The sequence below is a fragment of the Quercus robur genome, chromosome 6 (genome assembly GCF_932294415.1).
Source record: "Quercus robur chromosome 6, dhQueRobu3.1, whole genome shotgun sequence".
In the NCBI taxonomy this organism is placed as follows: Eukaryota; Viridiplantae; Streptophyta; class Magnoliopsida; order Fagales; family Fagaceae; genus Quercus; species Quercus robur.
In genome coordinates this window covers 713,661-739,262 of record NC_065539.1, presented here as the reverse complement: position 1 = coordinate 739,262, position 25,602 = coordinate 713,661, and the positions used below count along the sequence as shown (strand labels likewise).

Here is a 25,602-nt window from a genome sequence, read left to right as displayed (position 1 = left end):
TAATCATGCAATCAATAGCATGGGGTATTTCTGTAATTATCAAGTATAGTAATCTGGTTGGAATCCTCTGTAATATTAGCAGTGAGTGCATTTCTGTGTAATTTGATATGAAGCCTCTAATTTTGAGCTTATTGATATTGAACCAATCTTACTGAATTATTAAAGAGAAGCCATTTGCTATCAATTGTGACTAATTTCTAGAGTAAACTCGTGTATGTTCTAACTATCTAGCTACCATAGCCCCAACCTGGCTTCATGACCTGCCCATTATTTGAAAGGGCCTGGTTAATGCATGCCAAACATTAACCAAGTTTCCTAAAATGGGAAATTAAAAAAGCTGTAAAAGAAAGTTAGTAACTTTTTTCATTTTTTTTATAAATTTTTTTTTTTTTAAATTGTTTACTAATGTATGCCTTCAAGGCAAATTATAGTAAAACCTCTTTTAAAAATGAGCGAAAACATTTTTTTTTTTTTTCATTTTAAAAAAGGAGATTAATATAGGTGGGCTGCAGGGGAAGGGGGTATCTCCTGCATCAATTGCATTCTGCATGCTTCTCATAGCACTTTGTACATTGCCAATCAGATCTAAGAAAGAAAAAAAAAAAAAAATCTTAATCATCCATTTCAATTGGAATAGGGAGAATCTTGTACATAGGAGGACCACATGATGGCACGAAACAGTTTTATAGGAAGTCAAACTATTTTTGGGCTAATGTTTAATCTCCTTGTGACATTTGAAAATTCACTAAGATTTTGAACGTGTCCACCACATCACTAGACACATTAGATATTTGTTCAGACTTATTGTAATTTGTAATTTCTTTCTTAACTGGGGTGTAGTTGCAATATCCCCTAAACTTTCAAATTGAACGATGTATACACTTAATTATTGGTATTAGTAATAAGCACTTTGACCCCTACAGTATTTCCATCAAATTAACAGAAAATTCAAAATTATGTTATTTTAATCAAATTTGACTTTGTTTTTAAATTTATTAGAAATCATCCTAATAATGACTGAAAGGAAGTAAAATGAAGAATAATTTGTACTAATAACTAAAATGGCACGTTGTTCAATATTGAAGTTTAGGAAGGCATTATAAATACACCATAAATAAAGGGAAAGTGTAATTAAACTTATTGGGGGTGATGTAAGGATGTAATATGTTGGCTTCTTTATTGCCCTCTTAAAGCTTAAAGGGTGATAACTATGATTTTTTTTTTTTTTAAGAATCGATAACTACGATTTAAGTGGAATAAGATCATCTCTATTTCATTTCATATTTAAGATTTTTATTTTTGGATCTAACAACTTAGAGTGCCATGTTGTTGAAAATATCAAATGACATAAAAACTAGATGTATATTTAAATTTATAATAATTTGATATGACTATGAGCCATTAAATGGATTCATTTCAAAGAAATTCTTTTTGGGCTTAAAATGGTTTTGTTGTCGTTTGAACTTTTGGCAAAACCGACCCCTGGCCATGGGTAGTGGGCCAAATCGTGCATTTCATTTGCGCTGGTTTCAAAATAAACGGTATGTCGTTTAAAAAAAAAAAAAAAAAAAAATCCCTAACTGACTACAAGTCAGTCTCCTTGTGGCGCTTAAACGGTACGTTTCGTTAGCTCATAAACTCTGAGAAAGTCTGAACCGCGAAGCTTCAGGGCGCAATAGAAGAGGGGATCCAAAGACATGCATACGGTGCGTTTCGACTGTGAGATTGATTTTGGAACCAATAAGCAACCATTTAAGGCAAGTAATCTCATCTATTCATTTCTTGTAATCTGATTTAGTAATATTTGGTGGCAGTGTTGCAATTCAAGTTTTCAGTTTAGTTTTTGCTATTTGCAATATTAGGAAAAAAAAAAAAATGAAGATTCAAAATTAGAAGAAATCAATGAAGCACTTTGTGCAATTTTATATAAATAAATAAATAAATATAATGGCCTTCAACTTCTGGTTTGTTAGTTTGTTTCTTTGTCAATGCAGGTATAAGCAAGAAAAAAAAATCTGAAAGCTTAAAGAGTATTGAGAATGGTGGAGAGTTGTATTAGTAATAAGATATATAGTTACAAACATGAATGTAAGTGGCCTAATTCTGAGGCGGCTGATGTGCACAGTATCATCGTTCGAAAGAGCCGTTCAAAGGGTTTCCTCGTATTCTTCTCGGCTCTTCTTATTTTAGCAAATGCCATTCTTCTTTTCCTTATCAAGGTACACACACTGTCTGTTCTTTTTTTCTTTTTTCTTTTTTTTTAATTATTATTATTATTTTTTTGTATAAGGTTGTCTAGTTGTTCCTTTACTATTTAATTTTTAGTTTGTATATATTAGGTGACAATCCATGCTTTATGCTAGCACACTATGAATTTAGTGAGACTGACTTTTTCGATATTTCCTATACATGGGTTAGTCTTTTAGTGTCTATTAGTGGAGAATGTATCTCATGCATCGGGTATATATATCTTTGCTCTCACAGTGTGTGACAGTTGCGGGGTCTAAACATTGTGCAAGAGAGGATGCATGTATGTGATGCATGAGATAATTATTGCTATCAGTGGAATGCATTTGTATGAGTTCTTTGGGTTTTGTTTGGTATTTGTCTTGAATCTTATTCATGTCGTTCTTCAAAACAATTTTCTTAAGCAACCTTTTTACATGTGATATCTCAGCTTTTAATTTGAATGTTTGTGAAGTTATTGTAATTTCAAGTAGCTGGATGGTAAACATATATAGTAGAGAAATGAGATGTCTACAACATTTTTACAACAAATCTTAAGTGGCAGGTTGTTACTGGTTGTTATTGTTGGGGTAAAAAAGTAATCTTCGTGTTAGGTTCAAATTTAACCAATAACAACTAATCACCATTGATTTGTTGTGAAAATGTTGTAAAAATGTTGTGGACGTAGCATCTCTCTATATAGTATATATTTTGTAAATTTTTATACAGCTTTAAAATTTGTCTTAAATTTTACTTGGTATTCTTTATTATGCTTATCATTATCTGATATGGGTGACAGTAAATATAACAGGATAAATCAATTGCCGTTGTTTTTTGGAGCTTTATTTGGGATGCATTAATTGTCAAGCTCTTGCTTCAGAAGCCTGTTGAGAAAGGTGCGAACCTAAGACATGGAGGATGGAGCTTTATCTATTATAGAAAAGATAAAATAGATCTATTACCTGTAAATCATTTCTAGAATCGCTCTTATTAACTTAATTTTTTTTATAAGTGAGTGTTGGCTGCAAGGTGAGGGGGAAGGGGAGATTTGCTCTTATTAGCTTCCTAACTGGTTTTAATTATTGATGACTCAGAGTCTGTTGTGATTATGCCAGCTTTAGGAGTTCAACTTGAAACTCACTATGTAAGGTATTTTTTTTCCCCTTTTTGGTCAAATGAAAAGTGGTAGCTTATTTTTGGGAATGAATGTACAAACCACTCTTTGTTTTAAGGTCTCCACTGTCCTACTAGATTAACTGTAAGTTTCTTTATGATATGGTATCTTTGTATCAAAAGTTATTACGATTTTCTTGTAAGTACTGTTTAAGCTGAGGTTTTGATGCATGAAATTCATAGCATTTTAGAAAGTTCATACTCATATTTGGAGTGATGAACTAGTTTGATCAGAATTCCTTCCTTCTATGAATGTTGTGAAAAAAATGGGGGAATTTATGCTGTTAATATATGTTATAAGTTTTTCACTATAATGGGATTTAGGATGGAAAAAACCAGGGTCTTGCTTCCTTCTTCTTCTTCTTCTTCTTCTTCCTTTTTTAAACCCCCACCCTCCCCCCCCCCCCCCACCCAATCTTTCACCATTGTAGCATATGCTCTTTCTTTTTATCCTGAAATTTTGACTGCTTATGCATCCTTAAAGGCCTGAAAATTTGTCTCTAGTGTTCTAGCTCATGAGAAACATGGCAAATCTTCTTTCTGTTGCATACATCTCATGTACTAGGGTTGTGCCCCTTGAAGTAAATCTAGCAATAACCAAGCAGGCTTTGTCCATGTTATATATTAATTTTATAAATACACTGTCTCAGGTTTTCTAATATAATCTTTTTCTGTGTTTCACTCTATACATATAGTGGTAACATTATCCGTCGCTTTGTACCCATTGACAAGATCTTGAAACCTGTACTATTAGAATGCGTGACCCCTGTTACTTGTTACTGGAGCCTGTCATTGATCGTACAGGAAGAAGCAGAATTGATGTTAGTTTTTAAGGTAAATGAATCCTGTTTATTTCAATGTCCTGTCCTTTTGAGAAATACTGATTGATGAACTTTTTTTAAGACATAGTATGATGTTATGTCACTCTTATGAGCGGATCACTCTATTATGAATGGATCCACTATAGAATTTTGATGTTATGTGGATTTTGGGTTCTATTGTAGCTGTTTAACAATAAATGGGATGATTAGTCACTCGTTTAAAATGACGCCTATACATGACAGATTTTTCTTATTGAAAGTCTTTCTTTTACTTTTGGCTCCTGAAACATGAATTCATTCTCTAGGAATTACGCCCACCGGTGAAAATGCTAGTCCCCATCTGGAAGGCCTTGTGTGCTGCCACTGGTAGTGAAGGAAGCCTCAATACATTTACTGAAGATGGGCCATGCTGTTGAAAGATTTTATTTTATTTTATTTTATCAAGAGCTGTGGTAGACTTCAATTGGCAGGGACCTTTCTGTGGGCTGATGCATTATATATTCACATTTTGGGATGAGTGGATAAAATACATGCTTTTCGGGATCGATTAATGCATGTGTAGTCAATTCAACTAACACAATGTGTATAGCAAAGGGATGAAATTTCACAGCATTGAAGATTATGCGGACAGAAGCATGGCATATTTTCTTTGTAGGATTACTGGACGTCTTTATCAAAATCAATGTATTTATTTGTACTCATTTCAATATATACTATTTGTTTTTCAGTTTGGTTATTCTGTTACAAAAAGTCAAAATGTACACTGTTCCAGTACATATTTTTGAGACAAGGTTCTTGAATGCTGGCACAGCTAGTAAAAGTCAAATGTAAGTGTTAACTCTCACTTCTCTCTCACAAGCACAATGTAATGTATGAACATTACGAATAATCTTAGTAACATGCTAAACAATTATACTCTCAATAACATAGTAACAGGGATATGGAATAGTGGTTAAAATTTGGGGTGATGGTTAGAGCTTGCCATTTAAACCGCACCAGTAATCTACATATTGGCATTTGATTTTTATCAGAACAAATATTTGATCATAATCTTCTGCATTTCCATGAATGTGAGGATATTGGGGAAGATGGAGATAGGGTTAGAACCAAATACTACTAGGCTATCGCTTCGTCCCCAATTTCATATTAACTTCTTGCAGATCCACGCTATTTGTGGAAAAATTTGATTATTTGTGTATATAAATATATATATATATATATATATATATATATTTTTTTTTTTTGGTTAAGTGAAAAATGAAAATAGTAAATAAGACTTATAAGTGTTAGTCTCAATTCCTTTTTAAAATGATGTGATTATTTTTTAACAAAATATAGTCGATACAATATATTAGATTTTCTAAATTAAGCTATTTATATTTGTTATTTGAAAGTGTTTTATATTTTGTAAGTTTTTTTTAAGAAAACATAATGCATTTTAAATTTAATTATTATAAAATGTGAGGTATTTTGTAAATAATATAGTGTGTGGTTGGAATTTGTTTCTAGTACTCATTGCAAACAATTCATCATCTATACATTTTGAAAGGCCTAAAGAAGAAATATATATATATATATATAAGTAAATCCATCACTTATATTAGAAAATAAAAATACAAGACTTTAATAACATAAGAAAAATGTAATTTTATCAAGAGTTTACCAACATTACACTAAAAATGTGACATAATTGTTAGTGAAGTAGCTTGTCTTTTTACACAAACCTCTCCTTCCAAAGCATTATCAAAGTGAACGGAATGGACCGAACTAGATCAAAAGGGATTGAATGAATCAAAGTGGACCAAATGGACTGAATAAACGGAAATGGACTGAATAGATGGAAATGAATCAAATGGACCGAAGTGGACCAAATGGACAGAAATAGACCTAATTGACTAAAATGTACCTAAGTAGACCGAATAAACCAAAATGGAGTGTACAATAAATATTATGTTTCAGCCTTTTGCCTTTAAGATACTATATAAATTTATTAGATTATCAAGTGATTATTTGTGGCTTAGAAGATAGTACAGGGCATAATGGAGGTGACAATTATCATGCTTAAAAACATCAAACTTTACGTTTGACATGACATACACAAGACAAATAGAATGATGCTTGACAATTAGAGATGCACTGATGTAGATTGGTTAAGGAGAAGAAAATATTTTAATATTTTATGTTTATTTCTCATTCCTAGTGGAATTAGGATTTATTTGCTCTTACAAGTTTAATTAAAACGGCCATCCAAATCTATGTTGTGTGAAGGAGGAGGAGGATCTCAATATCGAGGAGAAGGACTGCAATATTGAAGAGGATGATGAATACATTGAAAGAGTTTGTGCAGTATATTGAGATTCTCCACCAATTTATGATGACTATCTTGATGATTGTAGTCAAGGAGACAAGATTAAGCTTGATAAAAAGTAAAGTCATATGCATACGAGGTGAGCCCATAACTCACACCGTTGATGAGACTTTCAACATTCAAAAACACGAGGTTATTGATTTTATTGATTACAATCATACATTGGTACAATTGGTTTGTTCAACAATAGATGAGTTCTCTATTGATGAACGAAGTTTTGATCGACTGAAGCTTGAACTTGAACACATTAAACACTATAATTTCATTGGGGTTGATGAGCTTCTCAAAAATTTTCTTGATAATATAGTTAATATTAATTTGGAAAGATTAATGGAAAACGTTATTGGTCCGTTATGGGAGGATTTTATTGAACAAGAATTTATAGAGATCAACAAGAGGCATGAACGAGTGATTTTAAGTAATCTTTGTGGAGGAGGCAATATGAAGTTTATGGATGTGTGTGTGGATTCCTTTTTAGTATTTGCCTTGTTTATCCCATCGTGGCAAAAGAGGTCAAGAATAAAAATTCATACATCAAGATTTATTATGAGTGAGAAAAGATTGATAAGTAGCATATGGATTCGTCAAAGATTGATAAGTAACATATTAATTCATCTTGTCTTGTACAGAAGAATAGGGTGAAGAGGATTATTCGGGGTTCCAATTAATCGTGGAAGATTACCACAAAAACTCGAGGATGAGTTTTCCCCAACCTCGAGAGAATGATGCAGATTGATTAAGGGAGAATAAAATATTTTATGTTGTTTTCTCTTTCCTAGTAGAATTATGATTTATTTGCTTTTACAAGTTTAATTAAAAAAAAATTGTAATTGAATTAGGATTTTAATTGTTTTTCTTTTCCTAATTAAATTGTTTTTCCTTTCTCAAGTAGAAGTAGGTTTATTATTTCTTTTCTTGAAAGAAGTAGGAGAAATTTTATTCATATAAATACTCTTTATAAGAATGTGGATTATTATTATGTGTTGATTAATAAAAGTTTGTTAGAAATGTTTTCTCTATTATTTTGCCTACTAGTCAGTGTGTAGAATTTAAGTTTCGTGGAAGAGTTGTAGTAATTGTGTATTAAAGATTCTGCTTCTGCTTCTACACACATACGTTGGATCATGCACATTTTGATTTTATTGTAGTCTATTGCGTCGAACAAATACGACTCAATAAGCTAAATACCGCAGTAACAAATCCTCTTTATAACGCTTTATCCTTAGACAAATTAGTTACAAAATAACGCCGTAACATTCCCGAATCATCTCCAATAAAAATTCCAATTCCCTTCCGATCAAAAAAAAAAAAAAAATTCCAATTCCCTCAGAGAGTCTCAGAGAAAGATAAACAGAAAGACTCAAAAAGGAAAATGTACCAGTGGAGGAAATTCGAATTCTTCGAGGAGAAAAACGCCGGGAAATTGAACAAAATATCGCCGCCGTCTTCGTCAGAGGAAGAGAATTCGGCCGCCGTCAAAATCGAATGCTGCTCAAGCGGAAGAGGCAAGGTAGTGATCGGCTACGACGACGGCACAATCAGCCTCCTCGATCGCGGCCTCAACTTCAATTTCTCCTTCCACGCTCACTCTTCCTCCGTCCTCTTTCTCCAACACCTCAAGGTGACCTTCAATTTCGAATCAATTTCAACTCTCTACTTTCTACATCACCGTACTACTCTAAATTTTGATTTATTTTCTTCAGCAACGGAACTTTCTAGTGACGATCGGAGAAGATGAACAAATTTCGCCGCAACAATCCTCAATGTGTCTCAAGGTTTTCGATCTCGACAAAATGCATCAGCCAGAGGCCACAAGCACAAGCACAAGCACAAGCTCCACCACTCCAGATTGTATTGGAATCTTACGTATTTTCACTAATCAGTTCCCTCAAGCCAAGGTTTTATTTATTTATATTGTTTTTTGTGTGTTTGTTTATCTTAATTAAGCTTTTGAAAACTTAGTAACGGCGATTTTTGATGTGATAATGCTAGCAGATTACTTCGTTTTTAGTGCTAGAGGAAGTGCCGCCGATTTTGCTTATAGCTATTGGATTAGATAATGGTTGTATCTACTGTATCAAAGGTGACATTGGACGTGAGCGTATAACTCGTTTTAGGCTTGAAGTTGATGATAACCGGTCGTCATCAAATTCGATAACTGGTCTAGGTTTCAGAGTGGATGGTCAAGCACTCCAATTATTTGCTGTTACTCCGGTTTCGGTTTCCTTGTTTAGTTTGCAGGATCAACCGCCTAGACGACAAACCCTAGATCATATTGGATCTAGTGTTTATAGTGTTACAATGAGTGACCGCTTGGTATGCTATTCGTTCTTTGTTTTAATTTTAAGTTTGCATTTATTGATACTTGTATGGTATTGTGTCAATGCATGTTTTGTTGTGATCATGAGTTGATAATTGGTCAACCCTGACTAGTTTGTTGAAGATTTGTAATTGATACCAAAATTTTGGGATCATTGTTGTTGTTGTAGGAGTTGATAATTGGTCGGCCAGAAGCAGTGTATTTTTATGAAGTGGATGGGCGTGGTCCGTGTTGGGCTTTTGAAGGAGAGAAGAAATTCTTGGGGTGGTTCCGTGGTTACCTATTATGTGTGATTGCAGATCAGAGAAATGGTAAGCATACGTTCAATGTTTATGACTTGAAGAACCGTTTGATTGCACATAGTATAGTGGTTAAAGAGGTTACTCATATGCTTTGTGAATGGGGTAATATCATACTTATAATGGCTGACAAATCAGCTTTGTGTATCGGGGAGAAAGATATGGAAAGCAAGTTAGATATGCTGTTTAAGAAAAACCTTTATACTGTGGCTATAAACCTTGTTCAAAGCCAGCAAGCTGATGCGGCAGCAACTGCAGAGGTGTTAAGAAAGTACGGGGATCATTTGTATAGCAAGCAAGACTATGATGAGGCTATGGCCCAATATATTAATACTATCGGTCATCTTGAACCTTCTTATGTGATACAGAAGTTCTTAGATGCACAGAGAATCTACAACCTTACCAACTACTTGGAGAAGTTACATGAGAAGGGGCTTGCTTCTAAAGACCATACAACTTTGCTCTTGAATTGTTACACGAAATTGAAAGATGTTGAAAAGCTAAATAAATTCATTAAAAGTGAGGACGGTGTTGGAGAGCAGAAGTTTGATGTGGAAACTGCAATAAGGGTTTGCCGTGCTGCTAATTATCATGAGCATGCAATGTATGTTGCAAAGAAGACTGGGAGGCACGAATTGTACTTAAAGATCTTACTTGAAGACCTTGGTAGATATGATGAAGCCTTGCACTATATTTCAGGCCTTGAGCCAAGTCAAGCAGGGGTGACGGTGAAGGAGTATGGTAAGATTCTCATAGAGCACAAGCCAGTGGAGACAATTGAGATACTCATGAGACTTTGCACAGAGGATAAAGAATCAGTCAAGCGAGGAGCTTCAAGTGCATACATATCTATGTTGCCATCTCCTGTTGATTTTCTCAACATTTTCATCCATCATCCAGAATCCCTTATGGATTTTCTTGAAAAATATACTACCAAGGTAAAAGACTCACCTGCTCAAGTTGAAATCCACAACACACTGTTGGAGTTATACTTGTCCAATGACTTGAACTTTCCATCCATCTCACAAGCTAACAACAATGAAGATCTTAATCTTAGAGCTGTTGGGAAATTGGTTGCTGATGGCAAAAATTCAGCTAAGGAAACAGATTGTTTGGAAAGGCGTGACAAGGGCCTGCGTTTGCTTAAGGGTGCATGGCCATCTGAGCTAGAACATCCACTTTATGATGTTGATTTAGCTATCATTCTTTGTGAAATGAATGCATTTAGTGAAGGGCTGTTGTACTTGTATGAAAAGATGAAACTCTACAAAGAGGTGATTGCTTGCTATATGCAGGCACATGACCATGAGGGATTAATTGGATGCTGCAAAAGGTTGGGGGATTCAGTTAAAGGAGGGGACCCATCTCTTTGGGCTGATCTGCTGAAGTATTTTGGTGAACTTGGAGAAGATTGCTCTAAAGAAGTGAAGGAAGTTTTGACCTATATCGAAAGGGATGACATCTTGCCTCCTATCATTGTTCTTCAAACGTTGTCCAGAAATCCATGCCTCACACTCTCTGTCATTAAGGATTATATTGCTCGAAAGCTTGAACAAGAATCAAAGCTTATTGAAGAGGACCGGCGAGCTATTGAGAAGTATCAGGTTGGTGCTTAATTATTGCAGCTTTTTTTAGAGAAATTTTGTCAGGTACCTGTTTCTGTCATCACTTCCACCTTGAGTAAAATGGTGCTACAATTTTTTGCTGAAAGAGAATAAGAAAATTACAAATAGCTCCTAAAAAGGACAAAAGAGATAAAAAGTAAATAAAGGAATTAAAATAGATAGACATAGCTATTATTCAATACTAGTTGAATTACCGTACAGTATTTTGTTAGTTTCGTCCAATATTTCAACAATTTTACTTCTAATATTTAGTGTTCTATTTTATAAACAAATCAAAAAGACAATAAGAGTGGTGTAATAATTTGATCATATTATATGTGTTTACAAATTTGAAAATTGCATGATATTGTGACTGATATAAATAAATCTGTTTCATGCCTATTAAAAGAAATGCAAATATCATTTTGATAAATAAAAATAAAATTATCCTTTTATAATTATTTTTAAGCCTGAGATGTGTAGAATTTTATTGATTATATTTTCATTCAATGAGAACAGCCAAATTACTAAATGAGCTTCTTTAATTTGCAGGAAGACACTCTGGCAATGAGAAAAGAAGTTCAGGATCTCAGGACAAATGCCAGAATATTTCAGCTTAGCAAGTGCACTGCATGCACTTTCACACTTGATCTCCCTGCTGTACATTTTATGTGTATGCACTCATTCCATCAGCGTTGCCTTGGGGATAATGAAAAAGAATGTCCTGAGTGTGCTCCTGAATATAGATCTGTTCTGGAAATGAAGAGAAGCTTGGAGCAGAATTCTAGAGACCAGGATCAGTTCTTTCAGCAAGTGAAGAGTTCAAAGGATGGATTTTCGGTGATTGCTGAGTATTTTGGAAAGGGAATCATAAGCAAAACAAGTAATGGATCCACAGGTGCAGGTGCTCTTGGATCAGCCAACACTTCTTCCGGCAGTGGCCTCTAAAGTTGACATTTGACGCCAACAACACTAGCCGCTAGTGAATGTCTAAAGGTTGATTTTTTTTTTTTTTTTTTTGAAATTTAAAAATGTATATGGCTTGATTGTGAGCTTTGTTGCCCCTCGTTTTTTGATGATTGTACTTGCTTCTGTTTTGTCCCAGTTATTATATTTCTTTTTATGGACCAAGTTTTTTTTTGGGAAAAATCCAGAATGTAATTTCATATGAGGCCCAATTTGAAGTCTAAATATACAATACTTTTTCGGCTTTGACTGAAAACAAAAAATGTCATTCTTAACCTTGTTTTTATATCTATGAGCTACAAAATTACTCCTAAAGATTGCTGTCACAAATTTGAAAAAAAGAAAAAAAAGAAAAAAAAAAAAAAGAGGTTACAAAAAATGTGATTTCCACTGACAACCACCCATTTTCGGTTTTTGTTTAGCCCGGATTTTATATTTAGACCGATCACCCTTCAATTCAGAACTTTGTCAGTCAATGGCATTATGGTCGCTATAAAATAGTTGCTTGGAATCACGGGGAGTGTCGCCCAGTGTTGGTGGATTAAATAACCACGATCATGTTTGACATTCCTGGTTATATCCTCCAGGCTATTTACCAAAACGACAAAATTTCGGACCTGTTTGGTAAGAGATTTCTAGTAACGTTTGGTAAGAGATTTCTAGTTGTTTGTATTTTTTGAAAATACGTGTAAGTGAAAAAGTGTGAAAATATGTATAATGTTGTTTAAACACTGAAAATTGTTATTTAAATCACAGTAACAAATAGGCCCTTAAATACATTACTTAAATGTAGTTCCTTAGTTTCCCCTCTAAAAATTCAGCTACGTAATTTTTTTTCATAGATGGAAGTGTATTTTTAGTTAAGTATTGTCATATGGCTGAATTTTAAAAAGAGAACCTAAGGAATAACATCTAAGTAGTGTACTTAAGCTTTGGCCTTACCAAAATCATCTCCAACTTCGTGGTTATATCCTCCTATGAATGAAGACAAAAAAGTAAAGAAATCGTGATTTATTATGTCCAGATGAATTTACTGAGCATGGTTCGGACGTATACTGATTACTAAAAGTGAGCTATACACCAAATGACAAAGAATGAATTTACACTTATACTGATTACTGAAAGTGAGCCATACACCAGATGTCAACGAATGAATTTACACTGAACGTGTCAATTAACATGCATGTAGGGCTGCCACACTGATTCTAGTAACACCTTTGGTGTCTCCTCAACTCTAACCTCTTGCAGAACTTAACCGCTGTGCCGCACGTTCAATACTGAGTTTTTGTCGACGTAAACCATGCCACAACTCACTTGAACTATCACCCAAAAATCCGACCTTAGCTACCTGCTTGCGCAAGGCCTCCAAGTTGACAAGAGGGACAGTTGTGGGACGTCCATGAGCACACTGCACAGCACACGTTTCACAGTTATTCAAGATTACAGCTGAATAATTCTCTCATACACATGAAATCAATTTGCAGAGACCTATGTAAAATGTTTCTAAAGAAAATTAACTCACTTGAAAACAAAGTGAGGTCTTCTTTAGCTCTTCAACGATGAGGGAGCATTCTGAAAGTAACAATGAGTCCCCAAACATAATTGCACCTTAATAACAGAGTAACAACAATTAAGGAAAAATTCTAGAAATAAGAAGAAAATTCATCTTCATAGTAAGCGTTGTGCCAGATTCTTCTATCACATAAAATAAAAAAGAAAGGGCTAGAAGCTGGCTAAAAGGTGAAAACTTGCAAAGAGGTTAAATAAAAGGGAAAAGTCTCAGATAGTCAGATGTACCACTGAACTAACAAAGATTCACTTCCCTCAGTACACCAGCTCATATGGGAGTATTTTGTTAAGGTAATTACACATAATCCCACTCAATGATATTTTGTATGTAGTGTAAAAATCTCCTACCACATGCACAAACTAGAATAATAGTTGTGCTTTCAATACACCATTTGTTCATGACTCACATGTTTTTTGTGAGATCAAGTATTTACCTCTGCATGCTTTCATATTAAGGATTCGAAGAACTGAAGGAGGTATTGTTGAGGATCCATCTGTATCAGCAAGCTACAGATTGCACAATAAACTGGACTTAGAAAGGCATTGATTGTGTTTAAAGAAGGTAAAGAATAGAGGGTAACCAGAAGAAAAGGAAAAGTTCCAGTTAGAGGGTCATATGATACCTGCTGAAGAAATTCCAAAAGATCTACATCAGATAAATTGACACCTAAAATGTTGGGTACCTGCATGTTATTATAGAAAGCAATTATATTACTAAATATAGTAAATACATGAGAGGCAGCACTTATGCAAAAATTTCAACTTTGGCTGCAACCAAAACAAGCTGAGTGCAAATTTTTTGACTCGATTCAATTCAGTTTATATAGGCTTGAGCTTAGCTCAAGCTTTGAATCAAGCTTATAGCCTAAGAAGCTTAATCATTGCTAATCAGATAGTCAATCTTAAACTCAGGCTATTCACTTTGACAAGCCTATATCAAGATCAAGCTCAAGCCTGTTGAAAGCAAGTGTTAAATGCACATACTTATCAAAGTATGTTTATATGCTTTAACGTATATAGACTTGCACACTTAAGAATCAAGCATAGCTATGGTTGATCTTAGCTCAATTATGTAATGAGTGAAGTTGAGCCATCAGTGGATCAACAGTCAAGCAGCTCACAAGCAACTTGGCTCATTTGCAATGACCAAAAAGCTTTGGTTTGGACAATTATTAGAGAAAGATGAAAGTCCTTTTCTGACATGTTTTTAGCTCATAATAATACTGAACGTAAGAAGAAAATGAGAAAGGAGATTTTGCTTCACCGCAATAAGTGTGACAGCTGTTGGCCGCCTGTGGAGAATATTCAAATTCCTGCCACAATGGTTAATGTTACAAACCACAAATTAGGGTAAGAAAGACAAATAGGAAAAAAAAAAGGGGGGGGGGGGGGCGGGGGCAGAACTACAGAACATGATGAACAATATAACAGTAAAAATACCATCTAGCCTCATTAACAGTGTAAAAATACATGAACACATGCACGTTAGCAATGCCTCTTCAGGTCTTTCCCATCAAAAAAGTCTATATCTGTTGTCAATATTTCAGAATGCTGGATATTGATATGCTAAACCAGCGCTGTTTTCTTATAATTAGATAATCAACAAGCATGAAGTTTTTCTAGGTAGAGAATACCTCTTGAAAGACCTTGAATCTTGACCATAAATGTTGCAGATCCAACCCCAATCTTTTATCTCTTCAGCATAATATTGCAGTAACTGATAGGCATTCTCTGGCAGTGACTGTTATTACCATATTTAAGTCAAACTTTTCAGGATTAGAATACTCCATATGCTCACGGAAGAACCTAAAACAGCATCAAATTCAGACATACCAACTCTTGTTCAACATCAAGATAACTTCTTGTCTTTGCCTCTCCAGATAACACCTAAGTAGACATGGTCTTATAAGCCATGATATATATATTATCATTTCACAAGTTCAAACAACAAAACATTCTTACCTTCTTTCGCAGTTCTTCCAGTCGGATCCTTTCATCTGCAGCATGCTACAGAAGAGCACCATTGCCAAGTCATAAATCCATCCAAATTTATGCAAAGGCCACTGTGTGCGTGTGTGTATGTGAAAATATACATGTTTCAGGATGAGTGAACAAGTAATGAATGCATGTTTATATATAGGCGCCAAACTTATACTTTTCTCAATCAGTATGTCTACAAGTATGTTTACATAAAGCAAAGAGGCAACTGTGGGTAACTTAATTCCAATAGAAATTCCATCAATCACAAAATTGTATAAAAACTACAATTGATCACTAGTGTCCTTGATCCCTCCAAAGACCACCATGCAATTCAGTACAAGGCAGATATTGCATGACGAAGTAGAAAAAAATAGTATAAATAAACCTGGTCAATAACGGCAAGTGTTCCACCAGCCACAACTGGAATGAATTTCTTATCCACCTGCTGAAGAACTTTGGCATTACCCAGGCAGTTCTTGTTGATAGATTTAGGAATTAATGAATCACTGGCAAGATGCAAGAATCCCGAAGAGATGTCAAGAATTTTACTTTCATCATGAACACCACATGATCTATTTTTGTTCTGTACGAAAAAGATAAAACCCATCATTCACTAGTTAAATGGATTTTTAAATTACTTCTGTACACTATAGTAAACTTGAATAGTGATGAAAAGCTCATCTGTGTATTAAAACAGTCTTTCAATTTGCAAAATTACTCAACTGTTATCTGGGAAGAGCAATTCTGCCATTTGGACCATGAATCCATCGAATCTTGAGTTTCCTTTGAGTTGGAGACTGAATGATGAGATAGTGTAAGGTCAATGCTATGTTAATCTATTATGACAATGAAGACATAAGAAGCAAGATCCACAAGCCAAAATGAAACAAGGCTTTGGCTGGTAGATTTTTTAAAAAAACTTGATTACGAATGGCAATTACATCATGCAGCCTGCCCTGAATGGGGTGGGTTTTCCTCAATACATGAAAAGGATGGGAAGGGGACGGGATTCTAAATTTAAACTGAGGCAGGTTTGGAGTGGAGACAGGTTCTGATCTTCCTGCCCTGATGCCCTTGGTATGTTACTTCAAAAACCCATATGTTCTTTTCATTAGTTTTTTTTTCTTCCTTCTCCAGCCTCTCTCTCTCTCTCTCTCTCTCTCTCACGCACACACAAAGAGACAAAACTCAGTGCAAATCAAGTGTCTTGGCCTCCACAGAACCAAACCCCTTCAACCTTCACTGCTGCATCATTCTTCACCAGCAAGCAAACATCGATGACCTCCTCATCCCCAGACAAGAAGTCATCCACTGCCTCTGCTTCTTCAAATAGGCCATCACAAGTCATTTTCTTCAGAGAAGACAGAGAAATTCTCTAGATCTGGCCATTTGAGCTTTTTGGCTGGTTTTTCTGTATTGTGGTTGGTTATGTAAATATCGTAATTCTTCTTTGGGTTTATATTAAAGTTCTGATTCGTTTTTTCTTTGGTTCCTGGGAGGCTGGGACAACTTGGGGTAAAGGTAAAAAAAATTGACATTTGTGAATTTTCTGAGGGAAAAAATATCAAGCTTTTTAGAAAGCCAATTAATATTTATGTTCCAAGTTTTATTTTTCTGCTTGTGTTTATGTAACATATGTGATTAATTTGGAAAGTTTATTCAATGATATTGGATTGTAGGATGGAGGCAGGTTTCTTAGCCCTGTGCATGGGGCAGGGTGACAGGGAGGGGTTTTAAAACCTGAGGCAAGAATGGGGTGAGAACTGGGCACAAAAATCCCACATTGTTGCCATCACTAAACCTGATGCAAAATTAATTGCTTGTTGGCAAATTGATAAATGCTTCTAGCATTATTGAAGAACTCAATGTGCCAGTTCACAAACTTTTATTTACATATGGCACACTTTTGCCTAAATATTGGCTTACCTTTAACTGGAATGGTATCTTGAATGTCAAGATAATGGGACTGTCCATACTTTTCTCCTTCAATCTCCTTCAGGTCTGAAATGCCTGCCATCTTCTTCTCCATATCTGGTCTGAAAGCAAGAATAATGTAATTTAGGAATTCAGCAAGACAATATTGCATCAAAACTGCTATAATAAGAATATAAAAATTTAAATAAAAAAAATCTGTACTACCTAGCCTCTGACAACAAATGCTCCACAGAATTCGGCTTAGAAATTAAATGAGAAATACCAGAAGGTTGTTTTGCATGCTTCAACTTGTCTGCTTCTGAAAATTTACAGGCATATTTTAGTTAGTTTTGCATCATCTTGCCATGTCTTAAAGGGCAACTCAAATCACAAATAATACCTGGATAGGTAAGGGCATTATCAAAGGTTTTGGCATCAGGTTTTCCTTCAGGATGATTTAAGGAAAAGAACCTCCTTTTTCTTCTGTAAAATGGTGGAGCTGAATGGCTTCTTGATCTTTCTTTAGGAACATGATCCTGTTCACAATCTTGATATCTCGTTGAATCCCTTTGGCCTTTATACTTATCAATATCTTTATCTTTAGCACACGAGTTCAGATATAACCAGTCTGTCTCATCTGGTAATATATCTGGAAATCTACAATCTTGATTGTCTCTTTGAAGGAATTCGCAGAAATCTCTACTAGAATCAGAAATACCATTAAATTCTAATTTGCTATATGTACCACTTGAGGTGCCATTTTCCAGGCTGGAGACCTTTGACATGATATCATAACTAGATTTGCAGCCCCTTTTTCTGTTATCCACAAAATGCCCATAACCAGTGCTTTCACCTGAGTGAAAACTCACTACAGGGGCATTTTTATCCTTAAAATGCTCAACATCCCATGGTGTAGCTTGAAATAAGGGATCTGAGGTCGGGCAACACCAGTCTGAATTTGAGGTCCATTTACCAGAGCCAAAGTTTGCTATTTGTGTGAGTGAATCAGATTCAAGAACATCTTCAATGAAATGTTCTCCAAAAGATGGATCTGACTTTACATAAGCTCTGGACGAAAAATCAAATTCTCTAGGCAATTCACATTTTGTAATTTCTCTGGTGAAGACCTGAGAGCATGATGCCTCATCTTGCCACAAGCTCCTCGAAAGGAAATCAAAAGTATGGTTGCTGCCCTCAACTTCTAGAATATTAACTTTGTCATGAGCACCTGCTTGCTTCCAGTCAGTCATGGAGCCATTTCTTTGAAATTCAAATCCTTCATCATTTGCAAACAAAGACCTTTCAAGTGGCAGGCGTTGTTGTGAAGAGCAACCCTGCAGCAAAGGTCTTTTTATATCCCTGCTAAAAAAGTCACAAGATAATGCACGCCCTGCTGATTCAATGTCAACATCTGGAACAACTTTAAGGGACTGAACTCCACATGCTGAACTTAAACTATTTTCCTCCACATTATCATTGAATCTATTTTCCAAGAAATGACCTTCCATGGATAAAGAATTGTTATCAGATTTCAACAGATGGTTGTCATACCTACATGACACTGTGGGTATAGATTTGGCCTCAAGACCATCCCATGACTGTAAAGCATAATCCTTTTGACAAACAAATCCCATCTCAACTTGTTGCTCTTTAAATTCAGCAGAAATTTTCTGCAAGTTCCCAGAAGGAATTCTATTGTGTGTGTGAGACAAAAGGTTGACCTCTTTCGTTAGCATCTCTGAAGGTGAAGAGAAAATGTCAATAGAAGCTTTATGATTTTGGATCCTGCACTTCTTTTTTGCAATTTCAGAGGTTTCTGAAAAATCTACTTCAAGAAAATCTAGCAACAAAGAAGGTGATATTTAGCTTTGGGCTAAGAGAAAATCAAACCAAAGTTATGCATATATTCATAAAGCATGCTATGTAGATAGCATGTATGACAATATCTTTCTGCTAAAGTTTAAAGTATTTTTTAAACGCAATATCATAATTACGTACAACTTCTAAGACATGGAACCAATTTGATTCACATCAATGAAAAATGCGGCCATTTAAAATTCAAAAGAAAATAAAAGGTGATTTCTTCTGTACACAGCCTGTGTATCGGGATTGCTTTTTTATTAATGAATTTATTTACTTATCAAAAAAAATCAAAAGAAAAGGAAACATATTTTTACCTTCTTCTGCTGATATGATATCATCAACTTCCCTCCACATTTTGTCCTTTCTTATTATATCAGTTGCATGACTAATGGAGTCCCCTGAAAAGATCTCAGAGATTAATAAAAGTTTCAGAAGTCCCTAAATCAAATTAGTGTTAATAATCAGCAACATGTCATTGTAGTGGGTGTACCAAAAGCTAGATTGTCCTTCCAAAATCGTTGAATGGCCTTCTCAGTGAAGGCAAGTATAGGACCCCAATCCTGGCAAGAGAAAACAAGGAGAAAAGAAAAAAATCAGTGGTGCCCATGAAAAGTATTGGATTTCTTAACCATTTCAATGCTCTCGAAGCTTTACTTAAAAGGTGAGACTAAGAATTTCCTTTGTGCAGTGACCAAGGATTTTTATTTTTATTTTTAATTAAGTTTTTATTTCTATTTTTATGTCCCGTGGGAGTGTCCCCAAAAGATAAGAAAAAATATCACTAAAACTAAGAGATCAACTGTTCAGTAACACTCCACAAGGGAAGAATTATAAGCAATCATTTTGAGAGAGAAAGAGAGAGAGACAGTGGTAAAGGGACTCATAATGCAAATTTTCAATTACTGTCCTAAAGTCGAATAACCCCACCCCAAAATTTATGGACATTTCAACAAGCCTGGATAAATAACAAAGAAATCGCCCAGAACCTTAATATGCTTTATAAACATTGAGCCACTAGACAAAGTCAAATTAAAATAAACAGATCCAGAGAAACTCACACGATCAATTAGAAATTAAACGTAAATCAGTAGATCAGACAAGAAAGTGAATCACCTTGAACTCAACATATGTCTTTGATGGTTCAAAGATTAAATCATAGAGAGATCGAGGGCAAATTAGATTCAAAATATAAGCTGGGTATGCTTGAGACCTACTTCTCTTCCTGTTTTGGGACCCATCATTGACTGCCCATGAATCCAAACACTCAAACCTAGTGGCCAGTTGATTCAGCAGTTTGTGAATTGGACCTTTGCAAACGAACCGCGAGTTAATATCTGCTACTATGTAAAGGTCACAACCAAATTCTCATAACATATAATCCTCTCCAACCCATGACACTCACCCTAAAGACAAAGTACACTGTTGACATGTGTATACAAGAAATGGATACAGACATATTGAAAGGCCTGCAACAATAGACATTACATAATTAGAAACAGGTATAACAAAATAAATGAAAAAGTACATAGTTAATCAGTTAAATCTTCTACCTTGATTCCGAAACCATCACATGGACCGGATATGAAGCCAGAAAGCTTCAGTGTACCATCACTAGCATTCAATTCATGAAAAGAGTCAGACTCAATCCCAAACCCACTTGTCAATAGTGACAAAGGAGAAGAAGGATGAGTGCAAAGAAGTTCGTCCCCACTGCATGTTGAGAATAAAATATATAAGTAAACAAACATGATAATCAAACTATCCCCAAATTGCAAAAATGATAGGAAGTAACCTTTCACTATCAACAACTTTGAAGGAAACTTGCAAGTAGACAAGGGCAATCCTAAGTACACATTTCTTGACTGAGTGCAACACCTTCTTGGGGCTGTCAGTTCAGTAATGCAATTTGGAAATCACAAGTGCATTAAGTCAGTTCAAATGGATACAATGGTTATTTTATTTGAGGCAAACTACATCAAAAGCTGTAGTGGACCAAAAAAAGGAACCTGGATTGCATATATTTCCTCCGAACTGGCTGGTTGTAAAATAAATCACGAACAGTAACTGCAAACACTCAAGCAATAAATAATTGAAAGTTTATTGTATATGGTTATGAACAACAATATAGAAAAGAAAAATTATCCACATAAAGGTAATTTCAAGTTACACGTTCATTTGCGTGTATATATATATATATATTTCAATTTGTAAGCTACACCTGCATTTACACAAATTTGACAGATTAGCAGTTCATGTTCACTATTCAGCAATGATCAATGTAATTGTTGTTGTGAAGTATAACACATAATAAGTTACACAGATAGGTCAAAACATGCCAAGAGCCTTGTAGCTTAACTGACACCTCCTATTGTTTCCAATGGAGACGAAACAGGGTTCAAATCCCTATTCCTCCATTGTAAGTATGGAATTATTATTATTTTTTTAAATGATAGGTCAGAACATGCATTTGACTGAAAACTAAACTCGACAACCAACCCCACTGCCAAAAAAAAAAAAATTAAGATGGCTCAAATGATGTGCAACAGGTTTACTTCATTGAGAGAGAGAGAGAGAGCATAAATGGCATGAATGGATCTTCAAATAGGGTAGTATCCTAACATCAAATAATATCATTGACAAAAATAATATGTTACCTGTGGTGCCTACATTCTTCCTGTCATCATCAATTTCAAGATATAAACACTTGCATCCCTATACATAATAGATCAAAAGTCAACCAGAGCCAAGCTTGCATGAATAACAGCAAAATTAAGCAACTTGCTCATGGAATAGCAAAATTGAAACAGGAACAAACTGCCAATACCTTAATGACTTTACGATATCCATTTGGCCTCCCATATGCTTTTGTTACAATTTCCAACAATGAGACATCAGAAATGGAAGCCAATGCTTCTCCACGAAAGCCAAAGCACCCACTTGCAACATCCATATCAGCCAACTGGTGAAACTTTGATGTTGCTGCTCAGAATACCCAAAAACTATCACAACTTCATCTAGCAAATCCAAATCCATATAAGATAAATCCTCATTTTTAATGCATCTCAATTCAATCCACGAGAATTACCTTCAATGTTCCCCTATTTGAGTTAAATTATACTCCGCAAAATCCCCACCATTAGTTAAAAATTCCTAGACAGTCCTAGGCTCCCAGTCCTCTTGATGGATAGATACTAGCAGTTAATGACCACTTCTATTTCTTTCTTTATCAGATAAGCTTACAAGTAATATGATGTCCACACAAACTGTATGAAACAGTTAAGTTAGCCTAAGTAGTTACCGAGATTAACTTTTTCAAAACCTACCCATCCAAGTCGTTTGGTTTCATTAGGGAGAACAGTTTTTCTTTCAAACAAAACCCATTACCTACTACAAAGAAAAATTTTGGGTCCAAACATATATTACAGAACTCATCACTTTATTTTTCTGAGGCTAAATCTAAAAACAGGTATAAAAAAAAAATTAAAAAAAATAAAACAAAAGAGAGAGAGTACAACTTAAGGTTCTTTAGAACATTAAGCCAAGCCCATTGTACTTTACTTCCATACTATTGTAACACAGTCAGGTACTAGTACTACATTGTTGTATTGCTAGGCTAACTTCCCTTTTATATACAGGCCCCATGCATAGTTTCTCTATGTGATTCAGTAATACATTCCTGATTCCATCAAAGTTAAAACAAATGACTACTCACATAAGCACTTGAAAACCATTACAAGCATCAACTAGAAAGAATCCAGGCAAAATACACAAAAAAGAAAATATCAAATAACTTAGTTACCATATCTTTCTCCCAACAAAACCAATCCATCCCGAGTAATACCGGATCCTGCAAGTACATCAAATAATATTGAAACTGAACATGCCACACAGATTTAACCCACTGAAGGAGTTTAGTACTTACCATCATCCACCACTTTCACATAACACGTGCCAACCCCTACATAAACTGATACCTAAAATCACAACAACAACAAAAAAATTATCAATTCTCAGAATTTCGATATTGCTTTACCATACAAAACTTTCGCGAGCAAAGCCTTTTTACCTTTGTGGCACCGGCATCGAGGCTGTTAAAAACGAGCTCTTCCACAACCCTAGTGATGTCGAAGAGGATGATGCCGGAACGCACTGAACTCCGAACTGCCTCTGGCAAGGGATTGATGCTCCTCATTCACAAAATTCAAGCATCTGAAATCACAAGCAAGAATAGTTTCAACCATTGCAAATTTCCAATCAATTTTAAAGCAAAGTAATTGTACGAGTGTGAAATTTTCAAGAAGCAACCAATATTGGATTTGGACAGTAAATTTAATTTCGGGAGAAGTGAAATTTGAGAGAGGCGGTGAAAATGTAAAGAGGAATCGAACCTTGGTTGCTTACCTGACGATTCGATTCGATAATGGTTAGGGCTTAGGGTTTCGAAACGAACGTCGACGTTTTGAGCAGAGCAGAGCAGCACAGCGAGTTTCGATTTTTTGATATCGCGGGTTTCAAATGCGAAGCCGAAGAAGAAAAAGGCGGTCGAGAAGTGAGTGAGTGTTGTTATAAATGGATGGTAGGCAATGATAAGATTACACGTAAGGAGCTTTATTTGAGTCATAACGGGTGGACGCGTGTCACCCTAATGTAGTGCGCAACCGCCGCTACTTTTAAATTTCCTTTTGACGGCTGTAGTTTTCGCCGCGAGTAATGAAACTGTGAAGTATGAAAGTCATTAACTTATTCGGTATATTTACTGACTTTTAAAGTTTTATACCCACTCCAATTCTTACAAATTGCATTGGTTGTTTTACTTTATTACAAAAATACCTGCAATTTTGTATCTTGTAATTACTAATTAGTAAATTTTCTTTTTTCCTTTTTTTTTTTAATTATATGATTACAATTTTAATAATTTGTGGAAAATGTTTAGCTCCAATATGATTTGAAGTTTTCTTCCTCCAATTCATTATATGACGATTGAAGAAACTATTTATGATTAATTTTAGTCACATGACTTTTTTAATTAGTCATATGACTCATGTAAATAATATATATATATATATATATATAGATAGTCTTATAAATCATCACCTAGTGAATTAAAGAAGATAGTACTAAACTAATTGGAAACTAAACTATGATTAAACATACAATAAATACACTTAATGTAAACTTGTTGATAAAAAAAAAATGTCAACATTTTAGTAATTACAGTAAATAGATGTCCTTGATTATAAAAAGATAGATGTCCTTAATGTATCAATTTCTATTTAGACATGCGATTGGATGGGAGACTATAAGACAAATAACATACTCAATGTGCGTTTGGCATCCGCTTAAAAAGTCAGCTTATTTTACTATTCAACTTATTTTTGCTACTATTTATGGGCTCTATTGCCCTTTTTGGTACTATTCATGGGTCCCGCTATATTATTTCAACTAATTTTTCATTTATCTACAATACTTTCAACAAAAAGTTTTCAATTTCAACAAAATAAGCAAATTCCAAATAGACCCTCAATGAATTATCAGTTGAACATCACCAACATTAAACTTTTGCATATACTCATCAATTATCAAATGTTGGGTCCATAAAAGTAAGCAACTTGGACTATAATAATTTGTTGTTACCATTAATCTATTCTTTAATTAAGATTTTGGTATACCTCTCATTAATTCATCTTTAGACAAAATCGGGTACAACCCATTCTCCCTCTCCCACCAATTAAGGTTTCTCCTCGTTAAGAAGCAAACAGAATAAATTAGTAATAGAAATATGAAGATAATGGTTTACCTATCAAAGGGCATCATCTAGTGGTTAGGTTTTTGGTGTGAGGATGGCAATGGTGGGACATTGGTTCAGCTCAAATACTATTACTTCCTATCACTTAGAAAAATGTTGTATTCATACGTGAGATTGAGATTATACTATAGTTTAACCCATTTGAGAGAGTGCCAATGAATTTCTCATTTTCATACAAATTGTGGGCTTTTGTAAGTGAAATTATTCACTCCTTTGGGAGGAGCTCCCTCCTCTTACAACAAGTGTATTCCTACATGAGATTGAAGTTAGACTATAGTCTATGGTTTATCCCACTTGAGAGAGTACCAATGAATTTCCCACTTTCACACAAATTGTGGGCTCATATAGGTGAAATTATTCATTCGTTCGAGATGAGTCCTCCATTCTCCCACTGGAAGAGTGAATAATGTATTCTCGCATAAACCATTTAACATTATTATTTTTTTAATAGATAAAAAGTTAGTACAGTAACATTATAGGGGTCTCCTATATTTTAGGGGTAAAGATATATTTAATAAAAATAAATCAATTCACCCAATTGCACTAATTTGATGAGTTGTAGGAAATTTCAACCGAGTGTGAGATTGAAATATATTGATACACACGAAAACATAATAGTCAAGCAAGTCTCAATTTTGTTCCCCCTCCCCCCCCCCCCCCCCCTCCCCAAAAAAAAACAAAAAAACAAAAAAA

General features: G+C 34.8%; 3 protein-coding genes across 9 annotated transcripts; 2 read left to right on the top strand and 1 right to left on the bottom strand.

The window, feature by feature from the left end:
• Positions 1-1,608: 1,608 nt before the first annotated feature.
• LOC126690428 (uncharacterized) lies at positions 1,609-4,947 on the top strand. The gene is made up of 6 exons (XM_050385573.1): positions 1,609-1,757; positions 1,995-2,219; positions 3,038-3,122; positions 3,321-3,375; positions 4,095-4,233; positions 4,526-4,947. Exons 2-6 carry the CDS (start codon positions 2,040-2,042, stop codon positions 4,634-4,636), a joined length of 570 nt encoding a protein of 189 aa, XP_050241530.1. The 5' UTR covers positions 1,609-1,757; positions 1,995-2,039; the 3' UTR covers positions 4,637-4,947.
• A 2,878-nt stretch (positions 4,948-7,825) lies between these two features.
• On the top strand, positions 7,826-11,915 carry LOC126690427 (vacuolar protein-sorting-associated protein 11 homolog). The gene is made up of 5 exons (XM_050385571.1): positions 7,826-8,209; positions 8,292-8,486; positions 8,584-8,904; positions 9,078-10,811; positions 11,364-11,915. Exons 1-5 carry the CDS (start codon positions 7,961-7,963, stop codon positions 11,757-11,759), a joined length of 2,895 nt encoding a protein of 964 aa, XP_050241528.1. The 5' UTR covers positions 7,826-7,960; the 3' UTR covers positions 11,760-11,915.
• An 858-nt stretch (positions 11,916-12,773) lies between these two features.
• LOC126690426 (DNA mismatch repair protein MLH3) lies at positions 12,774-23,701 on the bottom strand. 7 transcript variants are annotated; one of them, XM_050385569.1, is made up of 26 exons: positions 23,505-23,697; positions 23,170-23,312; positions 23,026-23,077; positions 22,903-22,950; positions 21,928-22,082; positions 21,758-21,815; positions 21,110-21,167; positions 20,896-20,988; positions 20,654-20,813; positions 20,554-20,569; positions 20,217-20,440; positions 19,594-19,663; positions 19,418-19,501; positions 17,641-19,080; positions 17,466-17,559; positions 17,253-17,362; positions 16,050-16,123; positions 15,712-15,909; positions 15,309-15,353; positions 15,180-15,233; positions 14,981-15,087; positions 14,611-14,659; positions 13,970-14,029; positions 13,781-13,853; positions 13,300-13,349; positions 12,774-13,185 (listed from the first exon to the last, which is right to left on the bottom strand). In XM_050385569.1, exons 2-26 carry the CDS (start codon positions 23,293-23,295, stop codon positions 13,012-13,014), a joined length of 3,672 nt encoding a protein of 1,223 aa, XP_050241526.1. In that variant the 5' UTR covers positions 23,296-23,312; positions 23,505-23,697; the 3' UTR covers positions 12,774-13,011. The 7 variants fall into 7 exon arrangements, 5 of the variants coding, with proteins under 5 accessions (XP_050241526.1, XP_050241524.1, XP_050241523.1 ...); XM_050385567.1 differs by having other exon boundaries at positions 13,300-13,385; positions 23,492-23,696; XM_050385566.1 differs by having other exon boundaries at positions 13,300-13,385; positions 23,505-23,695.
• Positions 23,702-25,602: the final 1,901 nt, after the last annotated feature.